Source organism: Otolemur garnettii, unplaced genomic scaffold (assembly GCF_000181295.1).
Source record: "Otolemur garnettii isolate 467f Iridium unplaced genomic scaffold, OtoGar3 scaffold00010, whole genome shotgun sequence".
Lineage (NCBI taxonomy): Eukaryota > Metazoa > Chordata > Mammalia > Primates > Galagidae > Otolemur > Otolemur garnettii.
Window position 1 is genome coordinate 19,203,815 of NW_003852405.1, and position 17,817 is coordinate 19,221,631.

Genomic DNA, 17,817 nt, shown 5'->3' on the forward strand with positions numbered 1-17,817 from the left:
ACCTGTAGACTAAACCTGTTCACTGGGGCATGGTGAGAGCATCCTACAGTCGCCACACACAGCAGCCAGCACCCTGGGATGTCCCGTGTGCTCTCCAAAGGCTAAACGCTACAGAAGGTGATGGAGACTGCAGCCTTACAGACATCTCCAGATGTATTTGAAGTTTAGTGAAATCTATACTTTCATGTTTCCTTCGTGAATTATGGCTGTGCTTTAAATTGTGGACCTTCCTGTCCTGGGGAACCACAGTTTCCCCCTCAGGCATTGTCAGGCTTCATCCAGACTCACCTGCAGCTTGTGCTCCAGCGTCCTTTCGTGCTCTCTCATCAGGTCTTCCTGTTCCCTCTCCATCTTCTCTTTAAGTTGGGCTATGTTTTCTTGGAAGCTTCTCTCCTGAGCCTGCATCTTCTGCTCCAGCTCCTCCTGTTTCTGTCTTTGCACCAACATTTCCTGCTCAGCTGCCTCCTTCATGGCCCGTTCCGCTGTTTACAAACATTTTACAGAGGAAAGAAAATTACAGCCGGGCCAGAGTTCTATCCTCCTGAGCTCAGAGACCAAACTGACTTTAAAAAACCCAGAGAGGTGACAATCGGAAATATCTGAATTCTCCACCAGCCATGTCAGGCAGAGTGTGTTTCAGACTGTGAAGAAAAGGCACTGACTGATTGGATCTGTAGCCCCAACTCTCCGTGTTGCTGTAAGATTTAGCAGAGCACATGTTCCCTAGCAGGACAAAGCTCCTGGTGTCAGGAAAATCCTTCTGTCTGATCAGGCAGAGGGCACTGCAGGAACCTATCCACCCCTGTGAGAGCTGAGCCCTGCCCCTCACCTGCTCTGGCCTTCTCGCCAGCGGTGAGGGCTTTGTCTGACTGCAGGATGGATTCCCCTGTGACCACCTGTTGATTCAGGAAGCTCTGGAGAACCTCATTTGCCTGAGGAACCAAGAAGGAGGAAGATCTGTGAGGCAGCAAGGATCTTTTCTAACAAGGATAGCATTGTTCCACCAAACTGCAAATCTTACCTGAGGATCCCACAGTGTTTTAGTCTTTCAGTGGCCACAAAAACGGGCCTAAGCTCTTTCCTGAGAGAAGAGAAGCCTCCCCAGAAGCCCCCTTCCCAGCTTCCCCCACCCACCCTTGCGTGCACACAGCCAGGATGACTGCACTGCTACCAGCCCTGGTCCTCCATTGTTTGGAATATTCACATTTTTTTTCTTTTGCCTGGATGCTTTGAGGCCCTGTCTTGCCTACCATAACATCTCTTGGTCCTTCAACTGAGAGTTCCCACCTGGATGCCAGAAAGCTTTCCAGGCTGCCTCTGAGATTTTTCAAACCTTTACTGAGGTATGATAGACAAACAAAACTTGTATGCACTTAAGGTATACAACATGATGTTTTGATGTATGTATGCATCATGACACCATACGGTTTCCTTTTTGTATGTGGGGAGAACACTTGAGATCTACTATCTTATCAAATTTCAGTATATAATACATAATTTTGATTAGCATCACCATGCTAGAAATTAGGTGTTGAGAACAGACTTATAAATGAATGGTTGTGACTTTTGGCCTTTATCTCCCATTTCACCCCATCCCCCTGCCCCTGGAAACCAACATTCTCCTCTCTATTGACATGACTTTGACTTTTTTCTTTTAAATTTCACATAAAAGTGATGCATGCAGTATTTGTGTTTTCAGGTTCATTCATATAGTAACAAGTGGCAGGACTTCCTTCTTCAGAAGACGGAATAATAATTCATTATATTGTATATGCATCTTCTTCATTTATCAATTTGCGGATATATATGCACTTAGGTTGTTTTCATAGCATAGTTAATGTGAATAATGCTGCAATGAACATGAAAATACAGATATTTCTTCAAGCTAGTGATTCTGTTTCCTTTGGAAACATAACCAGAAGCCCACCAATAGCTGTTAAGAATAATAGATAAATTCATTAAAGTTGAAGGAATAATAGATAAATTCAGTAAAGTCAAAGGATAAAAAGTTAACATACAACTATAGTTGCATTTCTATAAACTAAGAAGAAACTATCCAAAAAAGAAATTAAAGGAACAAAAATACACAGTAATGTCCAAAAGAAGAAAAGACTTACACATACATTTAACCAAGGAGATGGAAGAGCTGTAAAGTGAAATCTATAAAGTATTGATGAAAGAACTTGAGAAAGACACAGAATAAATTGCGATATATTCAGTGTTCATAGATTGGCAGAATTAATGTTGTTTGAAATGTCCATACAACCCAAAGCCACCTACAGGTTTAATGTAATCCCAATGAAAATTCCAAAGACATTTTTCACAAAAATAAGAAAAAGTTTTAAAATTTGTATGGATGTATAAAAGATCCCAATAGCCATATTAATCTTGAGCAACAAAAATGAAGCCAGCGACATATTTCCTGATTTCAAAATCTATTATAAAGATATATTAATCAAGTAATGTGGTACTGGCATAAAAGCAGACACATAACTCAGTACTAAAGAATAGAAACCCAGGAAATAAACCAAATAATTGTCATCAAACTTGCCAAAAAACACACTGTGGGAAAGAGAATGTCTTCAATAAACAGTACAGAGAAAAGTGAATATCCACAACAATGAATTGGATCCTCATCTGACATCATGCACAAATCTGAACTAAAAATGGATGCAAATTTATGGGCGGTGCCTGTGGCTTAAAGGAGTAGGGTGCTGGCCCCATATGCTGGAGGTGGCGGGTTCAAACCCAGCCCCGGCCAAAAAAAAAAAAAAAGGATGCAAATTTAAACTTAAAACCAGAAATATTAAAACTCCTGAAACAAAAAACAGGGGGAAATGTCCTTGCCATTATCTTGGTGATGATTTTTTGAGTTAGACACCAAAAACACAACAAACAAGTGTAAATATAAACAAGTGAGACGTCGTCAAACTAAAAGGTTCTGCACAGCAAAGAAAATGATCAACAAAATAAAAAGATAACATACAGAATGGGAAAAAGTACTTATAGACATATATCCGATAAGAGCCTAATACCACATATCTACCACTACTGGGATCTCATACAGCACAATAGCCAAAAACCAAACAATAACAACAGAAAACATATAACCCAATTTAAAAAAAAAGGACAATGTAACCTAATCATTTATGCCTCATATTAATCTGAAATTTTTAAAAAAGGGACAAAAAGCCTTAATAGGCATTGCTTAGAAAATGATCTGTAAAGGGTCACCAAAGTGAAAATATGTTCAACATCACTAAGTGTCAGGGAAATGGAAATCAAAACCACAATTTGATATTACCTCACATCCACTACAGGACCGTTATAGAAAAATCAAAAGATAACAATTACTGGCAAGAATATGTAGAAGAGGGAACCCTTGGATACTGTTGGTAGCCGTGTACATTGGTATACTACACTGTTTCCTCAAAAGAAAATGTCCTGAATGTCCAACGGATGCCAAGTACACAGGTGAGCCCTCTCAGCTCTGCCACCTGCTGGCTTCGTCATCTCAGGCACATTACTAGCTTCTCCATGCATTACGTTTCTCACTGCCTGATATGGAAGACAGTAATAACCAATTTATGTTATTATGAGAATTAAACTGATAATCCATTAAAACTGTGCCTGTACAGAAAGTGAATGGTTCCTGTGTGTGAGCCATGATGCTCGCCACCACCATCATCACAGCAATCACTATGGTAACCTAATCATACCAGAATCAACTATCAAGTTATCAATGTCAGGTGAGATCATAATCTTCCTGAAGACAAAGTTGTTTCTTTCATGATGTCTCCTCCATACTGAGCACAAAAACCTACCCCATTGTTTCCCAGGCATTCCTAATTCTAAATCCTCTTTGGGAAGAAATATTTCTGATTTCATTAGGAGTTTTTAAATTACTGTGGATGTAAAACCTAAAAATGTAAAGATATCTCCATGTTCTGCTTTCTTTCCACAAATGGTGCTGTGGTCTTAGACTTCCAGAAGGGGCAACAAAGACCCTCTTACTATCCTCAGATGTCCATTCCCCTGCCCCTATTCCTCACCTTAACTCCTTTCCTGGGCACTAGCTCATAGTCCTGTTCAACCTTTTTCTTTGCTTCTAAGTAGAGCTTGTGTCCTCCAGGAACAGAGAAAGTTCCTCTCAAAACGCTTTCCAGCAGGGGCTCTGAAAGACGCTTAAGCTTAGCCTGGCAATATTTGACAGATGCTTCTTCATTCTGCAGCATGAATTCTTCCTTCTTTTTCTCTATGGCTGCCTGCCAGGGAAACGTAGGGAAATGGAATAGAAAGAAGCTGTTAGAAGGGAAGGTCCAAGTGTGATCCTTTTAAAGGAGACAGTCTCATGGTCTCAGAGTGGACTGGGATGTGGGATGCAAAAGACTCATTTCCATCCCAGTTCTGATCACCTCTCTGCATGACTTCTGAAAAGTCACTTAATTCCTCTGGAATTCCTCTTAATTACACACAATATCTGTAAAATTATGAGGCAACAAGATAAACTCTATTGTTTGTTTAACTAGACTATGATTTTCAGGGACTCAGAATCCACATATGAGTAATAGAAAGCTGAATTATTGCTGTAAGTAAAATTTCCTTGGAAATTATAGATCTCTATGGATAAAAATATATACATGGCAAATTAATTCCCCAGTAAGGAGTTAAGTCTATTCTGCACAGAGTATGAACCATCTGTGCATTCTTTCAATAGAGGTTGGACTACGTGAGGATTTAAGAAAAAAATTCTTTTGCTATGTCATCCTCGGTAGAGTGCCGTGGTGTCACATCTCATAGCAACCTCAAACTCTAGGACTTAAGTGATTCTCTTGTCTCAGCCCCTCAAGTAGCTGGGACCACAGGCACCCACCACAACACCCGGCTATTTTTTGGTTGCAGTTGTCATTGTTGTTTAGCTGGTCTAGGCTGGATTTGAACCCACCAGCCATAACCACTGTGCTATGGGTGCCGAGCCATGCTGTTTTTTTACTTGTAAATTACAGTAGCTGGATTTCATCATTATGAATTAAGAGACTTTTGTCCCTTTTAGATCACTCCCAGACAGACTGAAAGGCTCTTTTAGTAAATGTGCCTGTGTTGAGCAGAATCAAGATATCACGTCAGATTTCTTAGCATTGGTATCTGCACCCTGCAAAGTTCCTGAGACTGCGAATATGATGGATGGAATCCTGTGACTAGATTATGCTACATAGCACATGTTGAATTTAAGGAATAGAGACCTTATTGGGCATTTTATTTATTTATTTGGGACAGAGCTTCACTCTCTCACCAAGGCTCAAGTGCTGTTGCATCAGCCTAGTTGACAGCAAGCACAAACTTCTGGGTTCAAGTGATTCTCCTGCCTCAGCCTCCTGAGTAGCTGGGATTACAGGAATCCATCCCCCACACCCCCGTCTCAACCAATTTTTCTATTTTTAGTAGAGTTGAGGTTTTGCTCTTGTTCAGGCTGGTCCCAAACTCATGAGCTCAAGGGCTCCTCCCGCCTCAGCCTCCCAGAGTGTGAGGATTACAGAAGTGAGCCACTGTGCCTGGCCACGTGAATCCTTTAAAAGCAGTTTTCTCTAGTTGGTGTCAGAAGAGGCAATTGGAGAGATTAGAAACACAATGGTTTGATGCATCATTGCTGGCCGGAGCACTGAGAGTGTTTCTCCAGCACCTCTACATAAATCCACGCCCACTGACACGCCGTTTTCAGCTTGTACTACACTAAGCAGACTACCCAGTCACTCTGATCAGGACTTCTAACCACAGAACTGTGAGCTAATAATGTGTGTTGTTTTAAATTTCTAAACTTGGCCTACCCTGGTGGCTCATGCCTGTAGTCCGTCCCAGCTACCCAGGTGGCTGAGGCAAGAAGATCTGTTTTTGGCTGGAGCTGGGTTTGAACCTGCCACCTCTGGCATATGGGGCCCGTGTCCTACTGCTTGGAGCCACAGGAGCTACCCAGCAAGAAGATCTTTTGAGCCCAAAGAGTTTGAAGTTTCTGTGTGAGCTTAGGCTGACACCAGGGCACGCTAGCCTAGGCAACAGAGTGAGACTCCATCTTTAATAAATAAATAATTTGCTAAACTTATGGCAATTTGTTTTAAAGCAATAAAAATAGTGCCATCTTTTAGAAAAAGTGTGATTTGTAGCCCACAGAGGCCTTCATTTGCAGGAACTCAGGTTCCTTCTACTATGGTAAAAAGACGAGTGATGGAGTCACAGATGTCAAGTTTAGGCATCACTTAGAAGGGCCAGAATCAGGAAGGATAAATATTAAAAGTACCATGAGCTGTTTGTGGAACTCCCGTGTGTCGTCCTTGAAGGAGTGCTCCACGAAGATGGCCACGGCCTCCCTCTCACAGGCCGCGTGCACGTCCAGCAGCTCCTGGAGCGTGTCCGTGGGGAGCCGCACTCGCTGCGCCATCTGCTGGCTGTAGTGGTCGGCTGCCCTCTGCACAGCTGCTGAGTTCTCACGCTGGGCCAGCGTTGTCACTGCATTTTCTAGAGAAGGCACTGATCCACTGTTGATGGCATCCACGTAGGTCACCACCATCATCCCCAGCCCTGAATGACACATATTTAGGAAACAAACAGAGAGTTCTACTTACTTTTTTTCAAATTTTAAGAATCAACATTCTAAAAATTTCAAAAACTTTATTTATATTTTCTCTTCCTCCTCCCCCGGCTCTCCCTTTTTCATCTTGCTTTATGAATCCAGATGTTTATAATAACACAACTGCTTTTCCTACTTGCTCTTTCTTTTATAGCTCTTGAATTTATCCCATTGGAAAATTAAACTACTCACTGCAAAATACAGGAGAACCTCTGTAAGTTGATGACCCCAAGGACTGTTACAAACTGGTCAACATACAGAGGTGGTCAACACAAAAAATTAGGCCTACTGTACTGATATGTAAGTGTGGTGCATGTCTGGTCTATGAAAATTAGGTTAACTTAAGGAGGTGGTCAATACAGGGACGTGGTCAACTATGGAGGTTCTATGTACATGTTTAAGTTTCCTAGAGAAAATACATTCTCAGCTCAATAAAATACAAATGAATTTATTAGATAAGGAAAGTATATTACATAATTTATGAGTCTTAATCCCAAAGGAAAATTCAACTCCCTTTATAAAAGATATCATAAAGAATTTGAAGACTGCAACATAGAGTATTCAAACAAGCTTGGGTCATCTCAGCATGGGGTCTGGGTGAATGCACAGGTCTCATGTCATGAAACCAGTCCTGTACTTAGTGATATTTAAGTTTGTTTCTGAAAATCTCAATGAGCCTTTTCATTCCTATTCATTTTTGGACTCATGTAAATTTATAAAATCTCTTGTATATCTTCACTGAGAAACATTCATCCTGGAGAACTTCTCCTCGGCAAGCCGACTTCTCTCCTGACAGCAGTTTGTGTTTACAACACCCACGTATTAATTTCATGAGATATTTTAGGCCTCAATAAATATCCATAAAAGGAAACTTAACTAAGAACCAAGCTTCTTAGAAATAAAAAAAATCTAGAGGCATCACTTCACCAGATTTTAGTTCTATAGTGATCAAAACAGCATAGCACAAAAATACAGACACACATCTATGGAACAGAACAGAATACTTAGAGATGAAACCAGCCTCATATCACTACCTGATCTTATAAACCAAACAAAAGCATGCATTTGATAAAAGAATCGCTGTTTAATAAATGGTCCTGGGAGAAATGGTTAGGCACATGCAAATGACTACAACTGAACCCGTGCCTTTTACCACTTACAAAAAATGACTCCTGGTAAATAAAAGATTTAAATCTAAGAGAAGAAATGATAAACCTGTAGAAGAAAGTGTGGGAAAATCTCTTGAGGATCTTGGCCTGGGAAAAAATTTTATGAAGAAGACCCTACTGGCAATCATAGCAACAACAAAAATAAATAAATAGGACATGATCAAGCTAAAAAGCTTCTTCACAGCTAAGGGTACAGTGATTAAAGCACTTAGACAACTTTCAGAATGGGAGAAGATATTTTCCTATTATGAATCTCACAAAAGAATTATAACCAGAATCTACAGAGAACTCAATGTAATCAAGGAAACAGCAAAGAATTCATCCCATTTATCATTGGGCAAGAGACATGAACAAAACCTTCTCCCGTGAAGACAGATGAATGGCCAACAGACACATGAAAAAATGTTCACCATCCCTAATCGTCAGAGAAATACAAATCAAAACCACCTAAGATATCACCTAACCCCAGTGAGAATAGCCCACATCACAAAGTCCCAAAGCTGCATATGCTGGCATGGGTGTGGAGAGAAGGGAAGACTTATACATCGTTGGGGGGACTGCAAACTAATACAGCCTTTTTGGAAAAATGCATTGAGAATCCTCAAAGAGCTAGAAGTAGACCTTCCATTTGACCCTGCAATCCCATTACAGGGTATCTGTCCAGAAGAAAAAAAGTCATTTTACCATAAGGACATTTGCACTAGAATGTTTATTGCACCTCAATTCACAACCACTAAGATATGGAAACAACCTAATGCCTATCAGCTCACGAATGAGTAAATAAACTGTGGTATCTGAATAGTACAGAATACTATTCAGCCATAAAGAAAGGTGGAGAGTTTACATCTCCTGTATTTACCTGGAAGGATCTGGAGAACATCATCCTCAGTAATGTATCACCAGAATGGAAAAGCACATATCCAAAGTACTCAATACTAACAGGAAACCAACAGACAAACAACTATATGCCCTCACAAGAGAAAAACACAATTAAATTCAAGTAGGTGGAAAAGGAAGGAGGGAGGCAGTGTGGTAAACTACCGTCTAATGGGTACAACATAGGTGTATAAGGCCCACCTGCTGGATGAAGGGCTCAACTACAACTTGGATCTGACAAATGCAAACAATGTAACCTAAATTTCTGTACCCTGGCATTAATCTGAAAATTTTAAAAAAGAACAATAAAAATGTAATTAAAATTAAAGTTTCTTCACAAAATAAAGAAATCAAAAAAGAACAGAAATAAGCAGTTGCATGTGTGGCACAAAGATCTCCTTCTCCATGTCCTTATTCAGAAGTAAACAAAATTACTGACCAACCCCCAGGGGCATCCCACCTTCATCTCACACAATGGACGATAGAGTCCAGCTGTGGGTAGAAAGAGACTCACGGTTCCCAGTGACAGTGATACCCTCTGTCAGAGTTTTGGTCTTGGCATGGGTGAAGATGTAAGAACAGAAATTTCCAGATTTCACTCGGAAATTCCTTTCTAGTAGGTATACTGGCACTTCTTCCAGATGAAGTAAATCTTTTGTGTTACTTGTAGGTCGGTCAAAGACAAAGCACTTCCGTTTGGGAAAGAAACGCCTGATACACTCTCTAGCCATATTGGAATTGTGGATTTTAGGGTTGTTGCCTGTGGAATTATAAAAAGAGTCCTTAGTCAAGAGACAAACGGTAGGCAAGGGCCAGTGCTGAGGACTGTTCCAAGGATCACTGCATCAGTGCAGCTCCCTGCTGTGTAAATCTTCTTTTATCCAATCACAAAGCAGTTTGATTCTAATCCTCACAAGCCATGGATAACCCATTGTTATACAGGTTAAGAAACAAGAATGTACTTCTGGAGAGGAAAGAGAGGTACACAATAAGTTCAAAGTTTATGGTTAGTTTCCTTGGTCCTCGTATGGTGGCCAGGATAGACTATTTATTACATGGTTTTGAGTGATTGATTGCTCATACAATTTGTCATAAATATCTTCTGATATGACAGTCCCATGTTAGAAATAGAATCTGAGCCTTAAAGCAAACTAATGCTCTAAAAGGATAAGATGATGTTGGAAATGATCTCATGAGAGGACAGATGATACCCATGTCAGTAAGGAAAAATGGATCAAAATCAGAGCCAAAAATTATAAACACCATAAATATGTTTAGAGAATCATTTAGCAGTAAAGTCTAGAGTAAAGTTAATCTAAATGGAATTTGGAGAACTCTTCACTTTTCTCACTTTTCTATGCAGAGTATATTGGATTTGACATTGTCATCCAGAGGGATTCTGTGGTCTATATCATATTTTAAATAAAGGCTTGTTGAAAGGATGAATAAATGAATGAACAAAAAATTGACATTTATTCCAATTGTCATCAGTTAGCGACTCCACTAAATATGATCTGTGCAATAACTTTATGATAGATTGACAACAGATTGTATAAGGCTGTAGAAAGAGGGTGATGATGTGGAAATGTAAAATGAAAAATCTGACAGTCTTGCCAGAGCATATCAGTGTGGTTTTTATTTCAGAATCATTTAGCATATAAATATCCTTTTCCCTGAGAATTTAACTAGCCAGGCTAGTAAAATATATTGAAAGAAATGTATTTTCAAAATTTTGCCATTTGATTTTTAAGATTCTGTGTTTACCAACATATAATCAGATGAAGTGGTTTCTTACACATTGAGTAAGAGGAACACTGAGACATAATGAGGAACACAAATATGTGAGTCTTAAGACATGAAAGCATTGATGGCAACACTGAAGTGTTTCTTTCATGGTGCTGACTGGTCTCAAATTTGAAAGCACATTAAGTGCTAAATTTCCTCTGTGAATTTAAATACCAGCTTCTGGAAAATTTTAACTAGTAATGACCACTAACTAAAACCCCAGCCAGCTGTTCATCACCAATCACCACTTCCATGGGCCTCACATCAGTCTCCTGCAAACATTGGTGTAAGCTGCTGAATGACTGAACTTATTTGATCCCACCCTGCTACTGAAACTTCCCCTCCCCAGGCCACCATCTGATACCTGGAATCAGCTGCAAGGCGTTCTCCAGGTACTCATCTTCTGTGATGACACTTTCATTTAACTTCAGCTCCAAAGAAAAATCCCATACAGTCCAAACAAAGTCTGGAAAAAAACTTGCAAAGTCAGTGGCACTCCCTGCTTCATCCATTCCTGGGGAGGATTTTGCCTTGATCAGCTCTGTTAGTTCAGTCACGTAGCTGAAGTCTTAGCTAAGGAATGAGAAGCAACCTACCCAAGAACCTCCACACTGCCCCTACACACAAAGTTTACAAACATTGCCTTTAGCCCTGTGTCCATTCTTCCTCAGTGAGGACAGTGAAGTCCCAGCCAAGAAGACCCAGTGTCAGTTTCCATTCTGATAAACTCAATGAACATTCTGGAAGGATACTGCAGCTGCTCCAGGGCCTGGTGGTTGATGATGTGCATGCTGTTGTAGACAAAGGTGCTGCTCAGAAGCACAGCCAGGGCAAAGATCCACGAGTCATTCTTAGGGTCACCCTACAATGCACGTTTGAGAAAAAGATTTAGGAGACTACTCTTCATTCATTCATATGGTTGTTCATTCACTCTTCAGCTGTACTGTAGCTGAGTAAGATGCAGAAGAATGAAACTCCCTCCCTGTCTTTCACCATATACAAAAAGTAACTCAAGGTGAATTAAAGATTGAAATGTAAGATAAGCAACCATTAAAATATGAGAAGGAAACCTGGAGCAACTATCCTTGACATTGGCCTAGGTAAAGAATTTATGGCTAGGACATTAGAAACCAATGATACAAAACCAAAAAAAAAAATTGGGCTTAATTAAATTTAAAAGCTCTGCACAGCAAACAAAATATTGAACAGAGATAACAGACATCCTGTAGCAGTGATCTTCATCTGGTGTGCCACGAGAGGATCTTAGGTATGCCATATAAATTTTAAAGATCATTAATTAAATTATTTACAAAAGGAGTTCAAAGCACAGTAAGTGTATGCTTCTTTGCTCTATTTTTTTGATCAACATAATTTAAGTGTGTCAATGAAGATTCATTATAGGTTTAAGTGTGCCGTGAGATAAACAAGGTTGAACAACACAGTCCTATGAGATGAGATGGGAGAAAATATTTGAAATCTATACCTCTCACAAAGGACTAATATCCAGAAACTATAAAGAACTCAAGCAAATCAGTAAGAAAAAACAAATAATCCTATTAAAAAGTAGACAAAAGACATGAAGAGACATTTTTCAAAAGAAGATAAACAAATGGCTGACAAGCATATGAAAAAATGCTGAAGATTACTAGTCGTCAGGGAAATGCAAATCAAAACCCAACGAGATGCTGCCTTACTCCTTTCGAATGGCCGTTATTAGAAAGTTGACAAACAACAGATGTTGGCGAGAATGCAGTGAAAAGAGAATTCTCATCCTCTGTTGGGAAAAATATAAATTAGTACAACCCCTATGGAAAAGAGCAGGGACATTTTCAAAAAAGTAAAAGTAGATGCACCATTACTGGGGATCTACCCAAAGGAAAGAAATCATTTTATAAAAAAGACATTTATATTCATTTATCACAGCACAATTCACAATTGCATGTACATGGGATCAGCAAAGTGTCCATCAATGGACATGTGGGTAAAAAAGTGTTATAAACACACACACACATATACACAGATACAGCAGGGGATACTACTACAAAGACTTAAACAGTATGTTTTGCAGCAATTTGGATGGAACCAGAGGCCGTGATCCTGAGGGAAGTAACCCAGGAACGGAAAGACCAAATACCACATGTTCTCACTCCTCAGTGGGAGCTGAGCAATGGGCATGCATGACAGATTGACTTGATAAATCCTGGGGACTCACAAGGCGGAGAGTAGGAGGGAATAACGGATAAAAAAATCACCTGTTGGGTTGAGAGCTACTCAGTGATGGATACAAAAAGCTCCCATTGACTTTTCCACAATACAATTCCAACATGTAGTAAAAACAATTTAACCTCTATATCTATTAAATTAAATTAAATACACACACATATGCGATAAGGATTTTTGAAACCAGAACATGATCTTCAATATTTATTTATTTATTCATTTATTTATCATCATTATTATTTTTTTGAGACAGAGTCTGAAGCTGTCACCCTGGGTAGAGTGCCGTGGTATCACAGCTCACAGCAACCTCAAACTCTTGGGCTTTAAGTGATTCTCTTGCCTCAGCCTCCCGAGTAGCTGGGACTACAGGCGCCCACCACAACGCCCAGCTATTTTTTGGGTGTAGTTGTTTGGCAGCCTGGGCTGGATTCAAACCCGCCAGCTCCAGTGTATGTGGCTGATGTTCTAGCCACTTGAGCTACAGGCGCCGAGCCAATCTTCAACATTTAAGAAGCAGGTTTAAAACTCTAAGAGAAAAAGAAAGGAGAACCATCATGAGCAGAGAAGATTCTCTGCCTTACCTTTTCCACATCGCCTAGGCCCTCAGTGTCCAGAAGGACCAGAGTCTGGTTTGGCTTGGAGGGGTGAGGCATACACCACATCCAGATGCCTTTGGTTTCAGACCTCACGGTGGAGCCCAGAGAAAAGCCTGCAAGGGAAGGGAAGAAACAGCAAACAGTGCCAGCAGGCAGACCAGGGGGTGCAGGGGTTACAGTGGTTAAATTTGTAGAAAAGTAAGTGCTAGGAAGCGGGTGGGGTGGGGTGGGGGAGGGAAGTGTTGCTTCAATCTCAGCAAGAACCATCAATACAATCTTTACACACACACATATACACACGCACTTAGGAATTGCTCAAATTTTTTGTCTTTCTTACACTTATTTAGCAGACTGAAGTTGCTGCTAAGCTGCTGACTAACAGAGGAAGTGAGACATTAGAGGGGAAAAATAGCTGCATGGTTTTAAAGACAGGATCACCTAACAGAACCATAGGCAGATTGTCTTAAAAGTTAATGAGAACAAAAAGAGACAGCCTGGTAGGAAAAAAAAATATGTCACAAAATTGAAATACAAATGGAAAATAAATATGTGAAAAGGTGCATAAACTTACTTATAGTGGAATAAATAACCTTGAACTCTATAAGGTATGGATCTGCAAAAGTTACTAAAATGTTACTGAATTTCTGTAGGATGTGTAGAATTCTCAATTACTGCTTGTAAGTACATAAATTGCATATAAAGTCAAAAAGCTGTTTAATGCTATCTAAAAGGGTTGAAGATACTCTCTGATCCCAGAAATTTCATTTCTGAGCATAGTACGCAAGGGAATTTTTATACACATGCATCAGGAGATAAATCCAAGAATATTCACAACTGCCTTATTCATTAATGACCAAAATAGGAAATAATACCAATGTACATAAATAGCAAATGTATACTCAAACCATGACATACTATCCAGTAGCAAAAATAAATAACTTTCAGATGTATATGACAAGTAGAGGAACCTTACAAACTTCTTACTGACCAAAGGGAGCAGAAAACCCAAGAACACATGAAATATAATTCCCCTTGTGTAAATTTTAAAGGAAGAACAATTTTTAAGAAGTGAGAGTGGATGAAGTGCCCTGACTACCAAGATAATGGGGGACTCTAGTGAAGGTGTGAGAGGGTTTGATTTTTGGCCTTTGGGGTTAGTATGATATGGAGCCAAAAAATTGGACAGTAGCTCAATTAACACACAAAATATACAAGGATCCTACTATCTGCTCTTCTGCTCATCCATTTTTTTTTTTTTTTTTACAGTTTTTGGCCAGAGCTAGGTTTGAACCCACCACCTCTGGTATATGGGGCCAGTGCCCTACTCCTTTGAGCCACAGGTGCCTCCCTGCTCATCCATTTTTATAAACAGGATGTATTAAATTATATTTGTGTGCTATTTGCAGTGACCATGTACCTTGAGCAAAAGTGGTGTAAGATAAAGAAAAGGAACCCCTGCTGCAGCTGAGCTCCTGAGCAGGTGAGAGTGGATGGGATGGAGACTAGAAGAGCAGATCCTTTGATAGGGTTAGGACAGTTATTCACTACTGAACAAGAGTGAGGTTCTGTGGACACCTTGGGGTTGAGATTGTAAATTTGGTGGGGATAATTACAAGTTTTCTTCATGGGGAAGAGTCACGCTCTTCTTTAAGATGACCCTAGAGGAGGTGTGATCTGCTTGCGTTATCCCTGGGGCCAAGGAAATAGCTCCTGCCCCAGGACCACACTCACCCTGTCTGTGTCCTGCAAGACGATTCATAAGATAGGATTTTCCTGTACGATATAGCCCCGCTATGGCCACCACCACCACAGGCTGAGAAATGTTCTTCAGAATCTGTAATGCTTTGGGATTCACCACCATCTGCTCTTTCAAGTTTTCCACTAGACAAATGGGGGCCTTCATGGTGGACTCCGATGCCATGGTATCCTGCAAACCCAGAAACACCACTCAGCACAGTGCAAGAGTCTGGAGTCATCTGCATTGGTTACCCAAAGCCCATGCCTATCTGCTTTCTGCTCGCAGAAGGTACACATCCATTTCCTATGTTTTGTATGTTTCCTAAAGAAACATTATCTCATGATTCTACCAAAAACCCTAAAGAGCCTCACCATGGGGATCTTAAAATGAATAGAAGGAGAACCTCAAGAATACTAAAATTGGGGGACAAGCAGAGGCAGCATGTGACATGAAGGAAATGAGGAGTTGTCAGAAAAGGTTTTGGCATTCCAGCAAAATTTGTTCTCTCATTAATTTCAGAAATATTATTGAAGACCTGCCATGTGCTGGGCACAGGTCTGGGTGCTCAGTGTCAACCACAAAATAATACAAATTTCTTCCTATTGGAGCTTAATTTATTATCTGTGGGGGGACAGGTAATAAATAAAACAAGTAGGAAAAAACATTTATTATTTATACTGGATAATGGTATATCTCAGGAGAAAATGCAGGAATGGGGATAGACAGTGCTGGGAGTTGAGTTTCTATGAAGGGTAGTTAGTTATGGAAGCTTCCCCGAGAAAGAAACAAAGCCAGAGTGAGCATTGATTGACTTTGATCAGGATAAACTTTGTGAATCAGTGAAAGCAGGAGCAGGATGGATAGAGGAGTGATTATGAAAAAAGGAAAAGGAGGGCGGCACCTGTGGCTCTAAAGGAGTAGGGCGCCGGCCCCATATACTGGAGGTGGTGGGTTCAAACCCAGCCCTGCCTAAAAACTGAAAAAAAAAAAAAAAAAAAAGAAAGGAAAAGGAGATGAAGAATCTCCTTTTAGCTCTCTCTTAAAATACAACCAGATAGATTTTTAGAGTAACTAGATAAACATACAGGTCCAGGATTTTCCTTTCATAGCTTAAAGAAAAAGACATGTCTTATTTACAGGCTAAAAGAGGAAACATCCCATAGCTTGGGTTTTGTTGTTGTTGTTGTTGTTTGTTTGTTTGTTGTGAGACTCTGTCTCACTTTGTCACCCTCCGTAGAGTGCTATGGCATCACACCTCACAGCAACCTCCAAGTCTTGGGCTCAAGTGGTTCCCTTGCCTCAGCCTCCCAAGTAGCTGGGACTACAGGTGCCCACCACAATGTCTGGCTATTTTTAGAGACAGCATCTTGCTCTTGCTCAGGCTGCTCTTGAACCTGTGAGCTCAGGGCAACCCACCTGCCTCGGCTTCCCACATGCTGGGATTACAGGTGTGAACCACCATGCCTGGCATCCCATAGCCAGGATTTTTGAGGTTCTCCCCAGATGTACCAGGGTCCCACGTCTTACTGAGGCTCCTTTTCAAATATTTTTTCATGAAGAGTGAGGCTCTGCATAAGCCAGAGGACAGTGAAAGAGCATCGATGGTTCCCGTATTTGTCAAGACAATGTTCAGCAACATTTTCACGTTCCCATCCTCTACTAGCTGTGTGATTCTTGGGAAGATAATTAATTTCTCTCTGCCTCAGTTTTATCTTCTGTAAAAATGAATAATCTATGGGTCATTAGGAGTAGTAAATATCTCAGTATAATGCTCTTAAAAATCTTGCCTGGTACACAGTATATCCTCTATGGCATTGCATAAAAACTGAGTGTCTAAGAAGCCAAGGACGGTAATTTCTAAATGAAGGTGAGGAGTTGATTTTGGACAGCAACAGTGACTTTGCTCTCCAGGATGCAAGTAAATGAAGGATGTAGCCCATGAGGGGGATAAGCAGGCAGGAGTTGACCCAGTGGGAAGCGCTGGCGAGAGGGCACCACACAGATTAGTCGGCGGGGGTGGGGGGGCAGAGCTGTCCTGGGATGTCATGGCACAGTCCTGGAGTCAGGCTGCTGGAATTCAAACCCTAGGTTCAGATCACCTGTTGCCTGGGAGGCCTTGAAAATGGAATTTACCTCTGCAAACCTGAAGTTATAAGGATTTGCTTATCAGTGTTATAGGTAAGCAATAATGAGTGCCTGATTCATAATTGTAATGCTTATAAAAAGTAAACTCAATAAGTAATGATTTAAAATTTTAAGATTAATATCCTGTTTCTACAGTGAATAGGCAGTGCGTGCAGGGGGTATTGTTTTTTTTTTTTTTTTTATGGAGCCTGTCTCACTCTGTTGCCTGGGCTAGAGAGCTGAGTGGTGTCATCAGAGCTTACTGAAATCTCTATCTCTGGGATTCAAGCCATTTGCCTGCCTCAGCTTACTGTGTAGCTGGGACTACCGCCAAGTGTCACTCTGCCTGGCTAATTTTTCTCTTTTTTTCCAGAGACAGGGTCTTACTGTGTTGCTCAGGCTGGTTTTGAACTCCTGGCTTCTAGCAATCCATCTTCTACCTGAGCCTCCCAAAGTGCTGGGACTACAGGCTTGAGCCACAACACTTGATGGCAGTGTGTTAGAATGTGTCAGTATGAGGTGCCAGATTACCAAGAAATACAAACTATCAGAAATTTCCTTGTCAGCAAAATCATCACTTTGTTTCTTACCAGATTTCCTTTATACAATTTCACTTTTTGGGCGGCGCCTGTGGCTCAAAAGAGTAGGGCGCTGGAGCCATATGCCAGAGTTGGTGGGTTCAAACCC

General features: G+C 40.6%; 1 protein-coding gene across 1 annotated transcript in view; it reads right to left on the reverse strand.

The window, feature by feature from the left end:
* Positions 1–17,817, reverse strand: part of LOC100948056 (guanylate-binding protein 4-like) — a 22,370-nt gene that overhangs the window by 1,033 nt on the left and 3,520 nt on the right. The window contains exons 3-11 of the mRNA XM_012801666.2: positions 15,000–15,195; positions 13,254–13,381; positions 11,205–11,314; positions 10,817–11,013; positions 9,182–9,427; positions 6,293–6,573; positions 4,053–4,265; positions 830–932; positions 289–482 (exon numbers count right to left, since the gene is read on the reverse strand). Coding sequence (XP_012657120.2) covers positions 289–482; positions 830–932; positions 4,053–4,265; positions 6,293–6,573; positions 9,182–9,427; positions 10,817–11,013; positions 11,205–11,314; positions 13,254–13,381; positions 15,000–15,195 — 1,668 coding nt within the window. The remainder of the gene's footprint in view (positions 1–288; positions 483–829; positions 933–4,052; positions 4,266–6,292; positions 6,574–9,181; positions 9,428–10,816; positions 11,014–11,204; positions 11,315–13,253; positions 13,382–14,999; positions 15,196–17,817) is intronic.